The sequence below is a fragment of the Falco punctatus genome, assembly GCF_963210335.1.
Source record: "Falco punctatus genome assembly, chromosome: 4".
NCBI classification, from domain to species: domain Eukaryota; kingdom Metazoa; phylum Chordata; class Aves; order Falconiformes; family Falconidae; genus Falco; species Falco punctatus.
The window spans coordinates 13626647-13647983 of NC_137583.1; the positions used below are offsets into that span (position 1 = coordinate 13626647).

The following is a 21337-nucleotide window of genomic DNA, read 5'->3' on the forward strand; positions in this document are numbered from 1 at the left end:
GGCTTTTGTGGGTTTTTTTGTTTTGCTGCAGCAATCCAACACTTCTGAAAATGCAATGATAAAATATATAACCCAAGGGTGTGCTTTGTATGCCTTTAGGAAAATATAGAGAAGTAAGCAGAAAAAGATACGCTGGGACTTTATCTTGGGAAGAGATGCAGTCTTTTCTATGAAGGAATGAAATACTTCTGGATCTCTCATGTTACAAGAATTAGTTTGCAAACAGTTTTGCTTGTGCCTCAAGTCATTTGTGGCCTCACACACAATAAGACACAAAAATTCATCAAACTAATATTCTAGATAACCAAGAATATGGCAAACTATTGAAAGCAAAAAAATATTCTTGCTCTGTTTTAAAAAAATGTATTTGTTGACATAGCGCAAATTTTTTCACATGATAACTTTTGAGATGAAAAGCCTAAAAAAAGAAAACCAGAAGGAAATTCTCCATCTGTCAGAGAAACATAGGTATGTTGCCTTATGCTGAGTGGCTAGGAAAGTGTGTGAGGACACAGTGCCCTAGCACTATGGCTTATCTTACAAAATGTCCAGCTGTTATTTGCCCACAGTTCTATTTCATCTTAAAGCCAAGATGTAGAAAGTAAGATAGAACATCAAAGCCTTAGGGTAGGATGAAACCTTTGCCTGTGATAAGAGAATCAGTCTCAGAACAGAAAATCCCCCAAACATCAATATAATTTGGTTTTGGGCTACTGTAAGCCTAGTTTTGGTAGGGGGGTGTAAGAGAAGTCCACACCAAAGCTTTGCAACTGATTTAATTTACATTTGTGCAGCATCTCTCACCAGTCTTACAAGATGCTGAAACGCCACTGTCTCCTACAAAATCCCCTTGGAACAATCCACTGTGATCCCTCATCTTCCTCAAAAATAATAAACAAGCTTTTTGTGTTGATGCAGCTTTGTGGAAATAAACACAATTAGGCCTCATGCTAAAATGAGCAGCATACTAATTGGAAGTGCTGAATCAATTATTCCCCAGGAATTCAGGGCTATCAGCAGACTGAGATCAGACATGGTAGTTTATACAGCTTTCAAAGATTCATAGTAAGAAATAAGCATAGCACAGCCACACTGAGTCTGTACTGTACACACAGATTTCTTCCCTTCTTTACCTCATTTCTTTAAGTTAAGCTGATTTTGCTTCAAAACTTAAGAGTTGTTCTCATTCCAGCTACGCCTCCCTCACTGGGATTTTATGAATGCCTATGGGCTGGATTAAAAAAAAATAAATAAAACAAAAAATGAAATGCACAGAACAGCCTTCCCCAGGTTAGGGTCAACATTGAGCCTTTTTGAAGGAACAGCATGTATGAAAGCTTGTCAGTTCTTAGACTGTAAATACAAGACTATTGAACCGACGTTTACAAAGTGCTCTGAAAGCCATCTGTCTGGGCACACGCTTGAGTGCCGGATCCCACACCTCGGCAAGCATGACAGCGCACAGAGAAACCCCACGGCTCTGGCGAGTGTGGTGCTCCCCCAGTCCGGGTCAGCTTCTGTCACTGCCTGTGGGTCCTGCTGATGCTAACTGAGAGAGAACATGAGCTAAAGGTTATTTCATAGCACAGGTCCATCAGTTATATACAGCATCAGTGACACTGATTGACTCATTCCCCATTCAGGCATGTTTAACCAGACTTTTGCTACCCACAAAATAACCTGCTGTTTCTTGCAAGCACAGAAGTGCCAGCTCTGTGATCCTCGCTCACAGCAACAACATGAGCTAGCTTGCAATTTTTAAGATTAATTCATTTTTCTGCATCCTGTCATGTAACCACGCAGTAGCACGGCTTTTCCTTACAGCTCTGGTCACGCATCTCACCCTCAATCAGAAAGGAACATTTTGAGAGATGCTAACACCTCCAGGCCCTTGTTCCATCTTTAAATATCCCCTAAAACTATCCAAGTAACATCTGATACATAAAGAGTTGCTGAGATTGTACTGAGCCATTTTATGCAACACCCAGAACAGAAGGAAAAGTGGTTCAGGCACACAAAATTATAAAGTGCAGGAAGGAGACAGCAAGTAAGAAAACCCAGGTTTCTAAATCTGGAAAAGGAGAACATGCTTCTAACATTACAAAAGAGGGTCAGTTTGCTTGTAAAGAAGAAAAGTGCTACTAGGAATTGAAATCGGGATGGTGTCACAAGCAGTTTGCCAAGAGATATGGGCAGGTCAGGGTGGGGGGAATGCAACAGCAAGGACAGAATGTGGTAAGGACAGAATGCAAACAGCCTTACAGGGGCTTAGGCAGTGCCAAGGAACAAGGAATCCTGCAGCAAGGGTCTGGTTTCAGGCATCTGAAGGGGAGAAGTGACAGACAGGTAAAAAGGTAACTTCCAGAGTAGTAGCCTGAATAGACTCAGCCCTTGTATCATTTTACATTTAAGTCAGAAAATACAAAGCAGCACTGAAGTACCTATACAGCTATCTAATACTACATTTCTAAAACTGATCATGTATGGTTTGTATCCCAGAGCCTCAGACATGAAGCTTAGCCAGCTGCCATTATACTTTACCGGCCAGGCTTTCAAGAGACCAAGATTTCTTCATGTGTTTTTGCACCAGCAGTTACACAGGACCAAGTCTGAGTATCAGCTCCTCAGGGACACCTAGTGTTACGAGCATCTCAAGATAAAAATACTCCTGAGCTCCTGAAGGTACTCAACACCTACAGAACTGGAAACCTGACAGGTAAGCAAGCGAGTCCTATCGCTGTAATGTAGAACATGAGCAATGTGGAGAATTAATGCATTTCAGGGCGGGGGGTGGGGGGGGTGGGGGGTGGCGGGGAATGTGCCCTCACACAGACATTGCCTGTAAATTAAAGGTGGGAATTAGTCAGAACCAACACTGGACTGGTTTTTCTTCTTAGTGTTGTCACTAGGTGAGGTTTGAAGAGGCAACAATGCGTGATTTTTTGGAGTGAGGCTTAATAAGAATAACACAGATATTTTCATTCCTTTGTCCTATTTTTTCAGTAACGCTCATTTCTCTTCTTCCATCACAGATTAAAATAGTAAACTTTATGGCTCTAATACGACCTGCACTTCTCTATATCTGTTGTCTTCTACCATGTCCCCTTCTCCTTTTAAAACTCCAAAAGCAAGAAGGCTCCACTATGGCCAGAAATGGCTCTTTCTGAATTGCACACTTCCCACTCCCTGGAACAGAGGTGTAGCTTACTTGGCAACTGAGTGTCTCTTCATATATATCAGCTCTGCAATTCTGTGTCCACGAACTATTTAAACATGGGCCTGACCCAGCTTCCCAAACACGAAAGCAATACATTGCAAAAATCAAAAGAACTGTATCTGATGCTTCTATGAGCTGTCACATCGCCAAGCAACAACATCAGAGCACCTTATATTTTTCCACCGTAATAAAGACAAGTGAAAGGCAGCTTCCTCTTGCAACTCCAGATAATTATGATCTTCAGAATCACTTTGAATTAAAACCTATCATGCAGGCTTTTTTCTTCATAGGGATGATAAAGGATGCAATGAGCTAACCAGTACAAGTAAAACACTGAACCTCGCTCCCCAAGAGCTACCTGTGCTTATCTCTGAGGTTACAGAACTGGCTCCAGCACATATAGGTAGGTTTGTACTGGGTTATTATGGTCCACACTTGTCAGTCCTGCAAAGCTGTGGCTAATTAACTCCCCACTTCCCTCAGCAGGGGTCTGCACAGGCAGAGGGCCAAGGACAGCAGCCTCAGCACTTCATCCCCAGTAAATGGCTTGAGGCAGCCCAGAGGGCACTGGTCACAGGGCTGAACCCAGCCTAGTGTTGAAAGAGATGGCTGTCTCCGGCTCCAGGGACGTTTCAGGTCTCATCTCCATAGCCCCCGTGTATCAACTGTGGCAGGAAGGATTTTTTTTGTTTTGGTTTGGTTTTTTATCAATACCTAAATTTTGACCATGTACTTCTTTATTTAGCCCCAAACCCAACTGCAGGCAGGCCTGAAATTCTGCTGAGCCCTATTTCATTTTTGGCCACAGTGGCCATCCCCCAGCCCAGCACAGCCCATGCCAGCTCCCGCCACGGGTCACACACGGCCATTTCCAATGGGGCACTTGAAGAATTTGGCCTCTGCCTGCCAGAAGCGCTCATTTTCACACACAACTTGAGCACAGGCTGGGAGGTTTCAGCCACCACCAAGCCACGCCAGGCCCTGTAAGCCTTGCTCACTGGCTGCCCTGCGGACACGGCGAGAGGCTCTGAGGCAGGAAGGGCCTATCATTGCTGCAGGCAGCCCAGCCGAGGCCAGGCCGGTGCTGCCGGCGGAACCGCACACCCGGGCACCGCTCACCCGGGCACCGCTGCTCCGCGCCCGGGCGTCCTGCGGAGCCCCGAGCCCCTCCCTCCGCCATCTCCCCTCCCCAACATGGCGGCGCGGAAGCCTCACCTCACAGCGCTGTCGCAATAGCGTTTCGCCTTTGCTGCGCTTTACGGCAAGACCGCAAAGCGGGGAGGCAGGCGTCCGGCAGGGGCGGCTGCCGGGGGAGCCGGGGCCGCCATGGACCGGAGGAAGAAGCCGCTGGATGTGGCCGCCTCGTCGGTGAGTGGGGGAGCCTGGCCGCGGCCGGGGGCAGCAGCGGAACCCCCCGCCTCCCCGCGGGGGGCTGTCGCGCGGCTTATAATGGTGGAGGGCGGCCGGGCGGGCCGGGCCGGTACAGGCCGTGCGGCTCGGGGCAGGGCGCAGGGCGGCCTTCTGCCCCCCGCCCTGGCCCGGCCGCTGGCCTACGGGGGCTGGCGGGGAGCGCCGTGCCGTGCCGGGCGGAGCGGGGGCCCCGGTGGCACCTCGGGCCCGAGCCGGGGGCTGCTCCCTCGCCCCCTCCCCGCCCGAACGTGCCGTGCTCTGCGGCTGCCTGTGCCGGAGCTGAATTTGCCCCATCCCTGAAGTAATAATAAAATTAGGGCACGGGAAGGAAATGTGAGTTTATTTCGTGTTTTTTTCTAAGCAACGGGAGGCTCGTGCCTTGGCGGGCTAACCTGGTCCCGGAGGGGTGGTGGGATACTGTGCCCCTCTGCTCCCCCGGCAGCCTCTGGCAGGAGGCTGCAGCCAAGCGCTGCATTTTCCCAAATAAACAGTTAGTGTCAGCTGTGGGTTGTTGCATACGAAGGATCCAACACTGAATGTTTGGGTGATCGCTTCTAAGTAGTGGGAGAAAAAGGGCTGATTTACAACACTAGCCATCATTCTTACAAGGACCCGAAAAGCAAATGTTTTAGTGTTGGAAGCAAGTTTCCACTTTCCTGATTTAATGTACATCTGTGAAATTTGTCTTCTGACACTTGAAGGAAAAGTGGCACGATATCCTCTTCCAGACTAGGTTTCTTATTGTAATTTCAAGATAATAGCCCTGCTGATGTTTCCTAACAAAACATGAGTGGGTGTTGGTCACAGGTGGCAGTGCTACTTACAAATTTATTAAAAAAAAAAAAAAGAAGAAAATCTAAAACTATATAAACAGGATATAAAACGGGGAAAAACATATATATTATGAAAGCAAAATTATTTTCTGAGGCAGGATTTTATTCATACCTAACAATTAGAAGCTTCATTTTCAAAATCAGTAGTGTTATTTCATTAGTCCTTCTCTCCTTGTTTGCTATTGAGAGGCTGGTAAAATCTGTGAGGAATGATGTCTCTCTTATTCCCATTAGGTATGAAAGAATCAAGGATATTGTTGGGGTTTTTTTTAATCCCTAATAATTTGCATTCTTTGGGTTTTATGTATTGTTTGCTGTAAACTTAAGTGATCTTTGTGACCAGATCAGTGCTTCGAAGTTCTGCATAAAAATGCAATCAAATGCTCATATAACTGTAAATGCTGGATTTTTACTAGAAATAGTTATTATTTTATTACAGTAATTGATGCATATGCATGTGATATGTCTCAGTTATTTATTTGTTTATTTTGCTGTTGATGTAGTTAGTGGATCTCAAAGCAGAACTCTTCCGAAAGCAAGAAGAATTCAAGAAAGAAAAGCTACTGAAAGATGCTGGCATCTTTGCGAAGCCCAGAACTTCTAATAAGGTAGAAATGTTTTTCCATGGTTGTTCTTGTCATTCTTTCTCCTTAAAGTAAGGAAGTTCATTTCAAATCGAAACAAATAAATACTCAGAGCTGTGTTACTCTTCAAATGTAAAATCTCCATCATGAGGATGTTCTTTAAATTTCATTTCCAGGTGAGATTCTTGTGCACAGTGGAAAACTTGCCTAATGCTTATGCCCATCTAAATCACCACTTAATCTTCATTCCCCAAGGAGCCACAGCTTTTGTAATTACAGGAGAAGATGTTTTTTTTCCCCCCCCAAGATTTTCTATGGTTCCCTGAAGGATGGAAGACGAGAGACTCTTCCAGAATCAGTGAACGTTCTTGATAAATGCTTTGCTATCTGTTCCTCTACATCGCAGTGTATAATAATGAATTGTCTCTTGTGTTTTACTCTTTACTGCACATTAGGTTTTATTCATTCTGTAGCTTTCTAGTAGTTGAATATAGTATTGCTGCCGTATTTGAAGAACATGCAGCATTTACAGCGTTACGCTGCAAACAGGCAAACTGATTGTATTTTATATCTAAAGCGAAGGTGATAGAGAATAGAAGCAATTCATAGCTTTGTTATTACTTTAGTAATCAGCAAGATTGTTCTTACTATTTTTTTTAACCTTAAATATCTTTGCCAGAATACATTTTGTCCAATTTCTGAGTGCTTTTTTTTTTTTTCTTCTCAGCCTGTCCTGAGCTATTATATCATACTGCAATCTCTGTAATTTTAGGACATACTGTCTGTGTCCTGCATCACAGTAGGTATAGTCTCAAGTCATAGAATCGTAGAATTGCTTGGGTTAGAAGGGACCTTAAAGATGACATAGTTCCGACCCCCCTGCCGTGAGCAGGGACACCTTCCACTGGACCAGGATGCTGAAAGCCCCATCCAGCCTGGCCTTGAACACTTCCAGGGATGGTGCATCCACAGCTGCTCTGGGAAACCTGTTCCAGTGTCTCACCACCCTCACAGTAAAGAATTTATTTCTAATATCTAGTCTCAATCTACCCTCTTTTAGTTTAAAGCCATTACCCCTTGTCCTGTCACTACAGGCCCTTGTAAAAAGTCTCTCTCCAGCTTTGTTTTAGACCCCCTTTAGGTACTGGCAGGCTGCTATAAGGTCTCCCCGGAGCCTTCTCTTCTCCAGGCCGAAAAACCCCAACTCTCTCAACCCATCTTCATAGGAGAAGTGCTCCATCCCTCTGGTCACCTTCATGGCCTCCCCTGAACTTGCTCCAGCAGGTCCATGTCCTTCTTATGCTGGAGGCTCTAGAGCTGAATGCAGTACTCCAGGTGTCGTCTCACAGGGGTGGAGTAGAAGGGGAGAATCACCTCCCTCAACCTGCTGATCACGCTGCTTTTCATGCAGCCCAGGATACAGTTGGCTTTCTGGGCTGCAAGTACACATTGCTGGCTCATGTTGAGGTTCTCGTCCATCAACACCCCCAAGTCCTTCTCTTCAGGGCTGCTCTCAATCAATTCCCTGCTCAGCCTGTGTTTGTGCTTGGGATTGCCCTGACCCATGTGCAGGATCTTGCACTTGGCCTTGTTGGACTTCATGACATTCGCACCAGCCTGCTTCTCAAGCCTGTGCAGGTCCCTCTGGATGGCATCCCTCCCCTCCAGTGTGTTGACCACACCACACAGCTTGGTGTTGTCGGCAAACTTGCTGAGGGTGCACTTGATCCCACTGTCCACGTCACCAACAAAGATGTTAAATAGCACTGGTCCCAATACCAACCCCTGAGGAATGTCAGTCATCACTGATCACCACGTAGACATTGAGCCATTGACTGCAACTCTTTGAGTGTGACCATCCTTCAATTCCGTATCCATTCATCAAATCCATGTCTCTCCAGTTTAGGGAAAAGGCTGTCATGCAGGACAGTGTCAAATGCTTTGCACAAGTCCAGGTAGACTTTGCTCTTCCCTTATCCACTAACAGTGTAGCCCCACCACTGAAGGCCACCAAATTTGTCAGGCACAATTAATTTTTCCTTAATGAAGCCATGTTGGCTGTCACCAATTGTCCTCATTTTGGCTGGGATAAAGTTGATTTTCTTCTAAACAGCTGGTACAGTGCTCTGTTTTGGATTTAGTATAGTAACAGTGTTGATAACACGCTGATGTTTTAGTTACTGTTGAGCAGCGCTTACTCCACGTCAAGGACACTTCAGTTTCCCATGCTCTGCCAGTGCACAAGAGGTGCACAAGAAGCCAGGAGGGGACACAGCCAGGACAGCTGACCCAAACTAGCCAAAAGGATATCCCATACCGTGGAACGCCATGCTTAGTGTATAAACTGGGGGGAGTTGGCCAGAGCTGCCAGTCACTGCTCAGGGACCGGCTCAGCATTGCGCAGCAGGTGATGAGCAATTGGTACTGTGCATCACTTGTCTTTCCTGGGTTTTATTCCTCTCTGTCTCTCTCCCCTTTTCATTATAGTTGTTGTTGTTATTGGTATTATTATTACTGTTACTGCATTTTACCTTATTTCAGTTATTAAATTGTTCTCTCAATCCACGAGTTTTAAACTTTTTCCAATTCTTTCCCTTATCCCACCAGGTGCTTACTTGGTAAGTGAGCGTGGTACTTAGTTGCCAGCTGTGGTTAAAGCACAACACCAGTCACCTCCTTATTTTCCATGTGCCTTAGCATAGTTTCTAGGAGGGTCTGCTCCATCATCCTGCCAGGCACAGACGTGGGACTGACTGGCCAGTAGCTCCCTGGATCTTCCTTATTTCCTTTTTCAAAAGTGGAGGTTATGTTTCCCCGTTTCCAGTCAGTGGGAACTTCACCAGTCTGCCATGACTTTTTAAATATTGAGATGTTATTTACAAAATCTTTCATGACTGATTCACAAAGTTTGCATTATGGAGCTGAAATATTTTTTAATCATTACCATTTCAATATTTTTATTTATTTATGTATTTGTTGTTATAAAATTGTACTCTATAGAAACCAAGCATCTGGAACAAACAAAACACAGGAGTTGCAAATCGAGCCGAGAAAGATATTGAGCAGAAGACAGAAGAGGAGCATATATTAGATAAATCAAGGTAACTGTTAGGCTCTGTAAGAAAGGAATGCTGTGTAGAATTTGTTTAGAAAAGCACTAAAGCAAGTTATGCATGTTTTGGACCAGCAGTTCTTATTAGACCAAGCGATAAAACCATCATCAATTTCATGCTCTTTACCAGTAGTGTACAAACTGCATCTCAGCAGTCTCATGCTCTAGGGATAACTGCCCTCACATTATCATGGCTGTCTAAATACGTCAGGTTAGTGATTTTTGAGCGTCATCTTTAGAATTAAAAGCCAGGGCAGCAATACATTAGAATTCTATAGCAAAGTGTTTCTTGGACTTGACAGAAAAATGGCTCGCTTTTTTCCCAAGAGTTATGTCATCTTCTAAATGTGTTTGATGTTCAGTAAAATATATGTTGAAAATGCAATTTATAAGCCATTTGCTGTTTCTCTGTAAGCAGTTCCTTGCTCTTCAAAATTGTCCTCTACCATTCGAGAAATTAGGTGAGGTTTTCTGTTTAGTTTCTAAGATTTTTCCTTTTGTCCCCCCCCCGCCGCCCCCCCCCCCCCGTAAAACAGTATTTCAGTATCCCACACCTGCAAATAATGATCTAGCTTCTAGTGTTTATGACAGACAGTAGTAGTTAGATAGAGGTGAAGTACTTGTTACATCAAGTTCCTCCCTACTTGACAGACTAAAAATTAATTCTGTATCTTCACTAAAATTATTTTCAGTATAGACTTTGGAACTGGATAACTATGTACCTTCAGAAATGTCAGTTAAGGTTCAAAACAAAAACCAGGCATGAGTCAGCTTCTAGTAAACATTTCAAGCACTCCTGGAACTTTCCGGTTTGTGTAGCACTGAATTGGTTGTTTTGAACTGTGTTTGGAATTAGTGGGATTGCAATGTTAGTTTTCTTTTTCCTTTTCAGGAAGAAACTAGAAGAGAAAGCAAAGCTCTATGAGAAAATGACAAAAGGCGACTTCCCAGGTGAACAAAACTAGTTTTAAATGAGGGTTTTTTTATATGTATATAAACTTGTTTGTAAAGTTCACCCTAAAAGTTGGTATTTTTGACTATCTGGTGATTTACAGCAGCTACACTATGAATTCACTGCTTGTCTTCTTACATGGGAATTTTCTTTTGGAGTTATACAAAGTGATTGGTATGGGTTATTCTGAAAGGGACAAAAAATATACTAGAGAAAATAAAACTATTTTTGAAGGACAGCCTATCCTAGTAAAGCGCTATGGGCTTGTTTGACTCATTCATTAAGTGGGTGGAATATGTTCTGGTTTTCCAATACAGAATTTTTGAAAAACAAAATTAATTCATTCTGCATTATGCAGTCTTTGAATTACATTGCTGGTTCTGTCCTGCATTTTAATTTCTGGACCTTTTTGAGGAGTAGAGGAGCAGGAGGGGAGCCTGGCTGGTTCGTATTGACACTCATGCAGCTAACAGGGTTAGAGAATTTTGGACCAGCAGTTCTCATAAGACCAACCAGTAATAGGGTTAGAGAATTCTAATCTGTCCCTTTCTTCTCTCAAACGTTCAGTCCCTTGCAAGAAGTAATTATTAAAATAGAATCCAATTCTTCTTGTGATTAATCTGGAATGTTTTCTTTACTACTGTCCATCTTTGACCATAGGACCCCACCACTTTTCTCTGTTTTTCTAAAAAGTACTCTAGTGACTGCTTAACTATGGACAACATACAAAATTTTAAGCACCAAAAAATTGTTTGAACTGTTACATAACGAACTCTATGCTTCTGAAATAGTTAATGAGCTATGAAATAATATTTTATTATAAACACTGCAACCTTTCCTGTATTGTACGCAAACAATTAATTACTTTGAAATACCTTAAAATTTCTATTCAGAAATAGGGGTTATCACTGTGGAGCCAATTTGTAGCTCCAAGTTTGTTGGGCACTGAATGAGATTTAAGTAATCCCCAATAGTGTGGTCAAGGGCATTTCTGGCAGCTGAAAAGCTGATTGTGGCTATTTTGTATTGATTTTGTGCTCAGTTCTGTTCTTTTCATGGCTGTGCTCTAAGAATCGATTTTCTGCCTTAGATGAAGAAACTGAGGATTTGTACCTAGTGGATTTCACTCAGAAGATCATAGATAAACAGCACGAAGTGCAGGAACTGTATCAGAGCGAAGCTGCTCAAAAGTCTTTAGAAAAAGAAACAGATGATGAGGAAACTCAACCTGAAATGGAAATACCACCACCTGAGAACCCAGATGAAGAATGGTTGGTATTACTGATGGCGCTAAGCTGTCCTGACTAGTCTGCTTCTTGAAAAGTGCATGAGAAAACGATGTTATTCTCCAAAGTATGTGGAGTGGTGAAGAGGTGGTAACATTCTTTCATTTCATCTCTCTTGAAAAGACAGTCCTTCATGTTACTTTCGTTTCCATATAGGTAACGCTGCGGTAGAGTCTACATGCAGGATTTTGAGAAATACCAATCAGGAAAATGCACTATAAGTGAGACACTGTAATGTCCTCTCTTTTTCTTGCATAGTTTATGGGAGTTGTGATTGCAGTATTGATACAGTTTTATGCTGTGGTGTCTTGAATTGAAATGTACTTCAGCAAAATTTGGGGGTTTTACTATATCCAGCTTCTCTAAATCGTGTGTGACTTACAAAATGAGCAGTCATCATCTTAAAGGAGAGAAACTGTGGTTGTAAAAAGAACATGATTTTCCAGCATTTCTTCCACTGTTCAACTGCAGCACAGCAAATAGTCTATGACATTCCAAGTAACCACTAGTCTTTCATCCAAGATTTAGGAGTAATTATGAAACCAGTCTGACTAAACATTTTACTTGCCCATTTGCTTAAAATGCTTACCAAATAGAGATTTTACTTCTGGCAATTGGTTTATATCAGCAGTAAACTGATACAAAACGGAGCACCCCTGTTCTCCAGTTTATTAAGCCAAGAAAAGATTTGCAATGTAATGTTTCAGAATAAATTGGGAGAATAAATCCGGTAGAGTACCAGAAGACTGCTAGGTTGGAAAGGCAGATATATCCATTACCAGCATCTTACTGAAATTTAAGATGAAACTGTTTATGAGCAATGGGCTCAAACTGCTTTCTGCTCTTACCACTGTAAAGTATCAGAAATCTAAAAACTGATAAATTTTACTGTTCACCTGGTGCTTTTCTATCACTGCCTACATCTCACTTCAATGACGTATTAATATTAAGATATTGTCCATCTCAGTGAAGCCATATCCTAATGAGGGTATTTGAGTACTAGCATAATTAATGCTAATTATTCTACAGCCATAGTTACATCTTTACTATGGAGAATGCAGATTTTTTATTTACTGATGTCAGATTATAATAGAAACCAAAGGGCACCGAGTATATACTAAGCTGTAGATATCCTTAGAAATTGTGTAAAAGACCTAACATACTAAAAGCACAGATCTTCAGAAGTCTGTTTTTTGGGGACTAGATTGCCAGTCATACTTTTTCAGATGTAATACTAATTCTTTAGAATGGGATAATTGAGGCAGCTTGATGCTAAAGAACTTTCTAGCATTACAGGAAAATAAGTATAGCTCCTAACAGCTCTTTCGACAACTGTAAATTAAGTGTTCAGTACTATAAAGAGTTGAATAAGAAGCACAGCATCTCCTTCAAAGGAACATTTTGCTTGCAGTTTAGTTAGCCTTTGTTATGCCACTTGAATGAACACTATCAGTCTATTCTAAATGAGCTTTAGACTGATAAATGAAATATATTGTAGCAATTTCATATCTGCCAGAAGTCAATGCTGCATCATTATTTTCACCGTGGGAAGCAAGTAATAGGCAGTTTTATTTTGATGTGAAAACTACATGATGTTGCAACTTTTTAACAATTTTTTACACCATCTTATTGCCAAGGCAAACAACTGGCTCAAAGGGAGACTGAGTAAATGTCTGTGATAAAACTGTCATATGCCCTGTCCAGAAGGTGTGCTCTTAACCTGTGTGTCTGTTAATTGAAAGGTAGAAGAAACCTTCACACATGGAGAGACTGCGAGGTGATGAATACTCTTTGGAATGTGTCACTGCTTCTATCTTCTGGTTAAGAGTTCTGTAAACTTGCAGATGGAAGTTCTGCATCAAATTTCCTTTGCATTTGTTACAGGGTTGATTATGTTGATTTCCTGGGCCGATCTAGACGCTGTATGAAGAAAGATTTGCCAGGTCTACTTAAAATGGATCAGGAACTTCAAGGGAAAAGGTGTGGTTTCTCTAATGGCAGTGCATGTTCCTTGCAGTATTTAACATACCTTTTCTTTTTTTATGAGAAGGAAGAGAGGTTGTACTTTGTTACCTCATTCTCAATCCAGACATGTTGATGCTACTGCTTTCTCTAGATTTATTTTAGACAAACTTCTGCAGGTTACAACATTGTGCCTTAAAAAATAGACAGAGTAGCTACAGAGAAATTGTGCATGGCTGTGATTTTATCAAAACTTTCTGTTATAAATTGATATATTATTCCAATGCTTCTACTTTATTTCACCTTGGCAGCTGACTATTTGAAATATGTGGCTGGTGTATTGGTTTTGGAATTGCAACAGAATTGAGACCGTGGATATCAAATAAAAGCCTAAATAAAATGTTTAATAAACTACTAAGGGACACTTTTTGATGTCAATGCTGACTAAATCTAAAATGTCACTTACAGAGCATAGTTTGCAGAGAAAAGTTCTAATAAATTGACTTAGCAATCTCTCAGATATTGGACGCATCTTTTAAAACTGTGGTCCTGGTATGGAAATCGTATTTTATTATACCTTCCAGAAAATGCCAGAGAAGTGATTCCTGGTTCTCTTTAACCTGGAAACTGATGACAGTCTTTTAGCAATGCCAAATTCATTGTGACATTCAAAGTGAATTTGTTAATCTCCATTTGTTTCTCTTCTGTTAAACAGCTGTTTAACAGCTCTTTTGTTAAAATTATTATAGCAGCAGAGAATTGTTTTAGAAAATAATCTAAAGGCACCTCAAGTAAGCCCTTATTGCTGTTGGAGTGAAAATTCTTTCACAGTAACAACTCAGTAGTGTGTTCTCTAAATTTTAAACATAAGATGGAGAATATGAGTGCTTTGAAATTGCAGTCTCTGAATTGATATGGATGACAGTGAGCAAAACCAGCTTTAGCTAGACAGTAAAAGAAAAACATCTTGCTGCTTCTCTTGGGAAAACAGAAATATTTCCCATGTTGAGTATTAATATATGGCATGGACTTATAGGGTAATTTAATGTGTTGGGTTTTGTTACTAAAAGTACCTTTCATTTTCTTACATTAAATATGAAATGCTTGTTTCTATATGTGATTGCTAGAATCCCAACAGATGCCAGTACAAATGATTATTTCATCTCGTCATTCTGTGATTTGATAGTGGTTTCATAAAGCTTCTGAGAAAAGATATGATTAAGTCTTTTAATAACATAATTCTACTAGTACCTTGTTTCAAAGGTAGTTTTGTATTTCTTTCTTCACCGTGTACCATAGTCATCAATGTGTGATCTGTGTTTTCTAAAAACTGCAACAGTGGATCAGACCAATTGTGTTTTCTAAAACACAGCCTGCAGTGATCTGTGTTTTCTAAAAACTGCAACAGTGGATCAGACCAATTGTACTTTCACTGTTTGATGCCGTAAAATTGTAAGCTCTGCTCTGTAATCCCTATCTTTTTTTTTTTTTTCAATTAGACAAGGTCTTGATGGGAATACTCTTTTATCTGAAGACATGAGAAAAGAACTTCAGAGGCAACAGTGGGAAAAAGAAGAGGAAGAAGCCCTCAGAAAACCCATGGGACCCATTCATTATGAGGACATTCGAGAAAATGGTATACTTCCATACTTTATGTTGCTTGTCTTTGTATCACCAAAGAGATTAGTTTTAGAGGAATCGAGGGAAAGTTAATTCCTGTGTCTGTATGGCAAAATGTAAGTATGTCTTAAACCACATAAGTAATAACCATCCAAACTACCAGTACATAAAATCTAGATTTATTTTTTCTCAAATGTAATTTTTCAAATTTCAGTACCTCCTACTTGTGTTCTCCTTTGTGAAGCTTCACTTCATGCATCATCTAAAACAAGCCCTTTTTAGCCATCTAAAACTAATGTGTGTATTGTTGGGAGTAATTCTGTGCCTGAAAGCAGGATGCATGGTACTTGCAGTTACTGTCAATTATGAACTGAATGTAACTTCAAATCTACTGATTTTCTTCTTCTTTTCAGAGGCCAGGCAGCTTGGTGTTGGTTACTTTGCCTTTTCTCGTGACAAAGAACTTAGGAATAAACAACGGGCAACACTGGATATGCTAAGAGAGCAGGTATGAGCTTAATGAGCAAATTAGGGTACAAGGAAATTTAGTTTCAGTGGTCACTGTCGTTGATTTGTTGTCTTAAGTCTTATACTAGGTGATACCTGCAGCTGACTCCCCCAAAAATTTGGCCTCTTTTTCCCTATTGAAACATGGTACTTGATAAGGATTGCTTGTAGTTGTTTAGTGAAGGAAGATATGTGGTTGATTATAATAGCAAAGGAAGATTAATTCATGTTTTTCTTTGCTGTTAAGACACTTGATCAGAGAACTAAACGTGAACAGTTAAAAGAAAAAAGGAAGGCAGCTCTAGATGCAAGGCTGTCTAAACTTCGAGCACGGAAGATTAAGAAGTTAAGGGAAGCTGGATTAGAGGAAGAGGCAGAAAAATTGGAGAAAGGAGGTATGATCTGCTGCCTTTTAAAGTTAATATTTGCTATTTCATCTTGTACTTGACTGAGGGACAGGCACGCTCTAATTGATTTAGGTTTGGACATTCAATGTATTGCTATTATGTGTTCTATATATGCAATTAGTATAACTGCTAAGATAGTGAGAGTTCATATAATTGTGTGTACATATAAAATCATGCCAGAAATAGCTTAATAATGCGGGTAGAAATGTTGTATGTAGATTGTAGACTTTTTTTGATTCACACCTGACAGCAGGAAATATGTGGGTTAATTATGCAGGCTGAGATTGGAGCTGATGAAATTTTACTGTCTTTTTTTTTTTTTTTAGGATGAGGTAGAATAAAACACAGTAACAAGTTAGTTTTGGTATCATACACTCTTACAGTTTCAGTACAGTCTGTAAATTGGACATAAAGCTGACTTTAGGATTTAGGAGGATGATTTTGAGTTGTAGTCCCATCTGCGCTGTCTCCCTCATGACACTGCTAGTTGACTTGTACTGTCTGCCTCCCACTGTAAAATATAACTAATATTTCACTGTGTCAGAATTCTATGCAAGTGATTAATTGTGAAGTGTTCTGGAAACAAAGAACAGTAATGTGCCACTGCTAACTGTTACTGTTGTTCAGAAGAATAAGAATGCAAATTGTTTTCTCCAGTATGAAATGGAGCTATCATGCTGATGTTCTTACTTTACATAAATTTTCTAGCTTTGATATGACACTCAGCACATTCCTTTTTGTGTTATTAGGCAATAGATTTTCCACAGTCTTTTTTATACAACTAGAAAGCTAATAGTGTTTCTTGGTAGATAATCAGGAAGCGTTATCTGGCTTACCTGTTATCTTTTCTGAACTAATATGCAAGAATTAGAAAACTTAAAAAAATCACCTTCCCACTTTGATGCATTTCATTATTAGAATGAAATTAGATAACTAGTATGAGCTTTATAAATGCAAATAACTCTTGCTTCCTATTCCTCTTATGCGGTTCATATAGATTTTATCCTGTTACTAACAAATACTGTCTCTTTCTGTAACATAGAGGTGAAAGGTGTCACTGAGGAACCAGAAGCTCCCAGAGTTACTGCAGCAAGCAGAAAGGTAGAGGTTGTCATCCAGGAGAGAAGAGATACAAAGCCTGGAGTGCCTTATGTCCGAGAGTGGGATAAAGGCAAAGGTAAGGAAATGTAGATTCAGAAACATTGTTCATAAGCAGCATGCATGCTACTACTTTCATTTCCATTTTTGTTTTGCGACAAAGTACGGTAAGACTGAGAAGTGACAAAATGCTTTCTCCCTTTGTATTCATGAATCTCTGGTGTCTGTTTGCGGTGACTGACAAGGCATGCCTTAGTGCCAGTGCTGCTAAAATGTCCCCATAATCTTTTTCTTCTATATGAGTTACTCCATTTCTGGATGATCCAGAGAGATTGACAGAATGACAAATTTCATAGTTCATAAGATTTACTGTCTTTCAGCGTGATCTTTTCTTGATGTATTCCTGTAGTTCATGCTACATGATGGTAGGATGTATTACACTGAAACTGGTACAGGACAGAGCTAAAAAGTGATGCAGGCAGAGACCGCTTCAGTGCCAATGTCCCATCTTGAAGCATCTTCCTTGTCGCATCAAGTGATGACTGACTTCCAGATTGTTCCCAAACCCATTAACTCATTTTGGACCATTAATCTAAGCTCACACACATTCTTGTTGTCTCATGCCTGACTTGTTAGTAAAAGCAGACAAGGAATAGGCAAAGCACAAAAATGTCCACCTTCTTCAGTACTCCTGTAAGAGCAGCGTTCCTGTTCTGTGCAATACTGATATTTCCAGCTTCTTTTTACTTGTCACAGTCCCTTTGTGTTCAGTTAATGAACATAACTGTTAGGGGAAACTCTGACGTTTCATTAAACCCCAAAACTTTCAGGTCCTATTAGTTAAATCTTTATCCTGCCTGACACTAGTTTTTTCCCTGCTTCTGAGGAATCCTAGTATCTGACTGACACCCAAGCAGCACTGTACTATGCAACAAATATTATGCTCAGAAAGCAGACAGCTTACTCTAAAATGTGAAGTAAAATAGCTGTGGTTCACTGAACATAAATGTAACACAACCATCTAAATTAGAATAAGGAGGGATAAACAGAACTCGCTCTTAGATGCTTTCCTCCTTACTGTTTCATGGGGTTTTATATTTTTACCAAAGCAAAGGAGGAAGTCCTGCTCTGATTTGGGTTCTATTTTGCTACATCAGGCAAATGTGTAGCCCTTCTATATCACAATTTTCTGCTTAATTTCTTACAGAAGTCTTGGTAGAAATGAATACTGAAAAGAATTTCACTGGTTTTAGAGACTAGGTTTGGGAGACATCTTCACAGTAGGTTTTGGGGGTATCTTTTTAAAGTGTGGTGATCTTGAGCTGTCATTCCATTGCAGTCCCTCAGAACTATTTTTAATCAGAAATAAGCAGCTGTCACAGTAACTAGAATATCTATCACTTCTGTTGAAATAAAGAAGTTATTGTGTTTCGCCTATGCCCGCTAGAGATAATCTCATCATCTCCATCTTCTCATAACTAAGCTCTTAATGCTATGATTGGTTTGCATTGTGATTCACCCATAACTAATTAGTCATTCTTTGTAACCAATGACCACATTGTTAAAGGATCTTAAAGTGACTAGGATGAGTTATAGAGGATGGTAGTTCTCTTTAATGCTCAATGCTTTTGTTCCTGCTCTGTAATGAAAGTGAACTGTCAGCTTAGCCAGCAATCTAGTACTAGATGAAAAAGTAGCTTCAAATGGCTTTTCAGAGCTGCATCTTCTCTGTTTCCTCATTTCTTTTCTCTCCTTTCTGATGTGATCTTCAGACCCTGAAATCTGTATTCATTCTACCATTTTTCCTGTTTCTAACAGAACTGATGTTTGGACAGTGGTCAAAGAAACAGGAAGAACTCAGGGATGAGCGAGATCCAGAATTTGCACCACCTTCTGATTACTTTACGGGACAAAAAAAAGATGATAATTACAGAAGTCAGAATTTGAACAGTCCTGAAACCTCATCTGAAAAACTGGAAACAGAGAAAACGCAAAACCAACAGACGCCATCAGTGCAGGCTAACAGCAGCAGTGTTGAAGATGTGCCACCATCACTGCAGGCTTACAACAGCAATGTTCAAGACAAGTCAGCATCAGCAGAGGCCTGTGGCAGTGACACTCAAGATGTGCCATCATCAGCGGAGGATGACAGCAGTGATGATGAGGGTACGCTGCCATCAGCACAGGCTTATGGCTATGGCGCTCAAGGTGGGCTGCCATCCATGCAGGTTTACGGCTATGGCACTCAAGACGTACTGTCATCAATGCAGGCTTATGGCTATAGTGCTCATGATATGCCATTTCCAATGCAGCCTTACGGCTATGGTGCTCAAGGTATGCTGCCACCAATGCACACTTACGGCTACAGCGGTCACGATATGCCCTTTCCAATGCAAGCTTACGGCTATGGTGCCCAAGATGTGCCCCCAGGAATGCAGGCCTGTGGCTGCAGCGCTCAAGATGTGCCCCCAGGAATGCAGGCCTGTGGCTGCAGCGCTCAAGATGTGCCCCCAGGAATGCAGGCCTGTGGCTGCAGCGCCCAAGAGGTGCCCCCAGCAGCGCAGGCCTGTGGCTGCAGTGCCCAAGAGGTGCCCCCAGCAGCGCAGGCCTGTGGCTGCAGCGCCCAAGAGGTGCCACCAGCAGCGCAGGCCTGTGGCTGCAGCGCCCAAGAGGTGCCACCAGCAGCGCAGGCCTGTGGCTGCAGCGCCCAAGAGGTGCCACCAGCAGCACAGGCCTGTGGCTGCAGCGCCCAAGATGTGGCATCTTCAGTGCAGACCAACAGCAGTGACACTCAAAATCAGGAACCACTTTACCAAAGTTTAGATGATATGCTGTCTTATTACAGACAAGTGACTTGAACTGAGCGAAAAAGAAAGCAAGAATTATGATATAAAGGACTGAAATAGAATTATCTTCTTGGCAAGAATGTGATTTTCCCACATCTGGGAAAAAAATATTCTGTAAGTAGATCCAAATAAATCTCCTGGAGACCTAAGCTGTTTTACATCATAGCTGCCCTTTTGCGCTGTTGGTTCTTCCCCTGCCCACCCCACCCCCCAAAAAAATTTTTTAAAAAGTATGTGCTTTTTTTGGCAGTACTTAGTTTAGTACATACTTCATTTTAACACTTTGCCACTTAACACCTGAACTCTGGGGTATGTTAATGGTTTTCTTTCAAAAGATGAACTCTTCCTTTATTCTGTCATTCCCCAGCTAGCTTCTAATTTAGAGGTACTACAAGTTCAGCGATATCTGTAGAAACAGTATTGAAATGCAAGGCCCTCTGCTACTAAATACAGAACAGTTTTAGGAAATTTGGTACCTGCTTAATTTCCTGCCTTTAGGAAGTGCAAAATAGTATCTAGTGAATAGTGGTGGTTCACATTCTGTGTTCCTGAGGTCTGTAGATAACTCGTAATTCTGCAGAAATAATAAGTGGTGATGGTTAGACTAAGAATAAACACTTCACTGAAGTACAAGCCTTGACACCTGAAATTACTGTCTTACTGGTTTAGAAAATGCTCTCGTAATTCTCCAACTGCATTTTTCTTGCATCATCTGTTGTATTTATGGCTTTCTTTAATACTTTTTTCAAAAAACTGTGATATTGGAGTTGTCATATATAAAAGCAGACCAATCTAACAAACAAGCTTTTATTTCAAAATTTTAGTAAACAAGAAAAATGCTTATTTACCATGTAGAGTATTTTATTTCTGAAGGTAATTTAGATACCCCCATTTGTGTTTTAAAAGCTCATACAAAGATAAGGCCTAGAAAAGGAGGTTAGAGTGGGCAATGTCATAGATTGTCTGAAGTTGTCACAATGGTGAACATTTGAACAAAACAGTGAACTAGCCAAAGAGAGATGATGTGCTACTCTTGCGTGCTTCGGTTGGATCTCAGGCTGCTTTGCGAAGCCTGGTGAACAGCACATGCATTCAAGGCGACTACGCAAACTCAGCAACATGCAGAACACATTCACTGTCCTCAGACTCTGTTTTAACCTTGGCTAGTAAACACTCTTCCACCTCTCCTCTCTCCTGTATCGCTGGCTTTTGCACAGGAATTTGCGGAGCAGGAATAACACCCTACAAGAGCACTAGTGGTACCATTTAAAAGGCAAAAAATACCCCAGTCTTCTATCCTTACCAAAAGGTTAAGAGACTGGAGCTTTATGATAACTTTGGGTTTCTGTTTCTCTCAGACCTAGAACTTGAGGATAGAGTGGCACTAATAATGGCCACATCCACCTGCAGTGCACAGAAAGCTTGGCAGCTGATACTGACCTGAACTCAGCTGTTGCATGTGGTGTTAGGGCGTATATTTCTTCCTTTGTTTGAATCTTTTCA

General features: G+C 41.2%; 1 protein-coding gene across 1 annotated transcript; it reads left to right on the forward strand.

Annotated features, from left to right (window-relative positions):
* Positions 1-4437: 4437 nt before the first annotated feature.
* Positions 4438-19997, forward strand: CCDC174 (coiled-coil domain containing 174). Its single transcript, XM_080385633.1, has 11 exons — positions 4438-4585; positions 5964-6068; positions 9045-9145; positions 10049-10107; positions 11199-11379; positions 13279-13374; positions 14856-14992; positions 15390-15484; positions 15731-15878; positions 16933-17067; positions 18807-19997. The coding sequence occupies exons 1-11, from the start codon at positions 4544-4546 to the stop codon at positions 19844-19846; spliced, it is 2139 nt and encodes a 712-aa protein (XP_080241759.1). The 5' UTR covers positions 4438-4543; the 3' UTR covers positions 19847-19997.
* The last annotated feature ends 1340 nt before the right edge of the window (positions 19998-21337 follow it).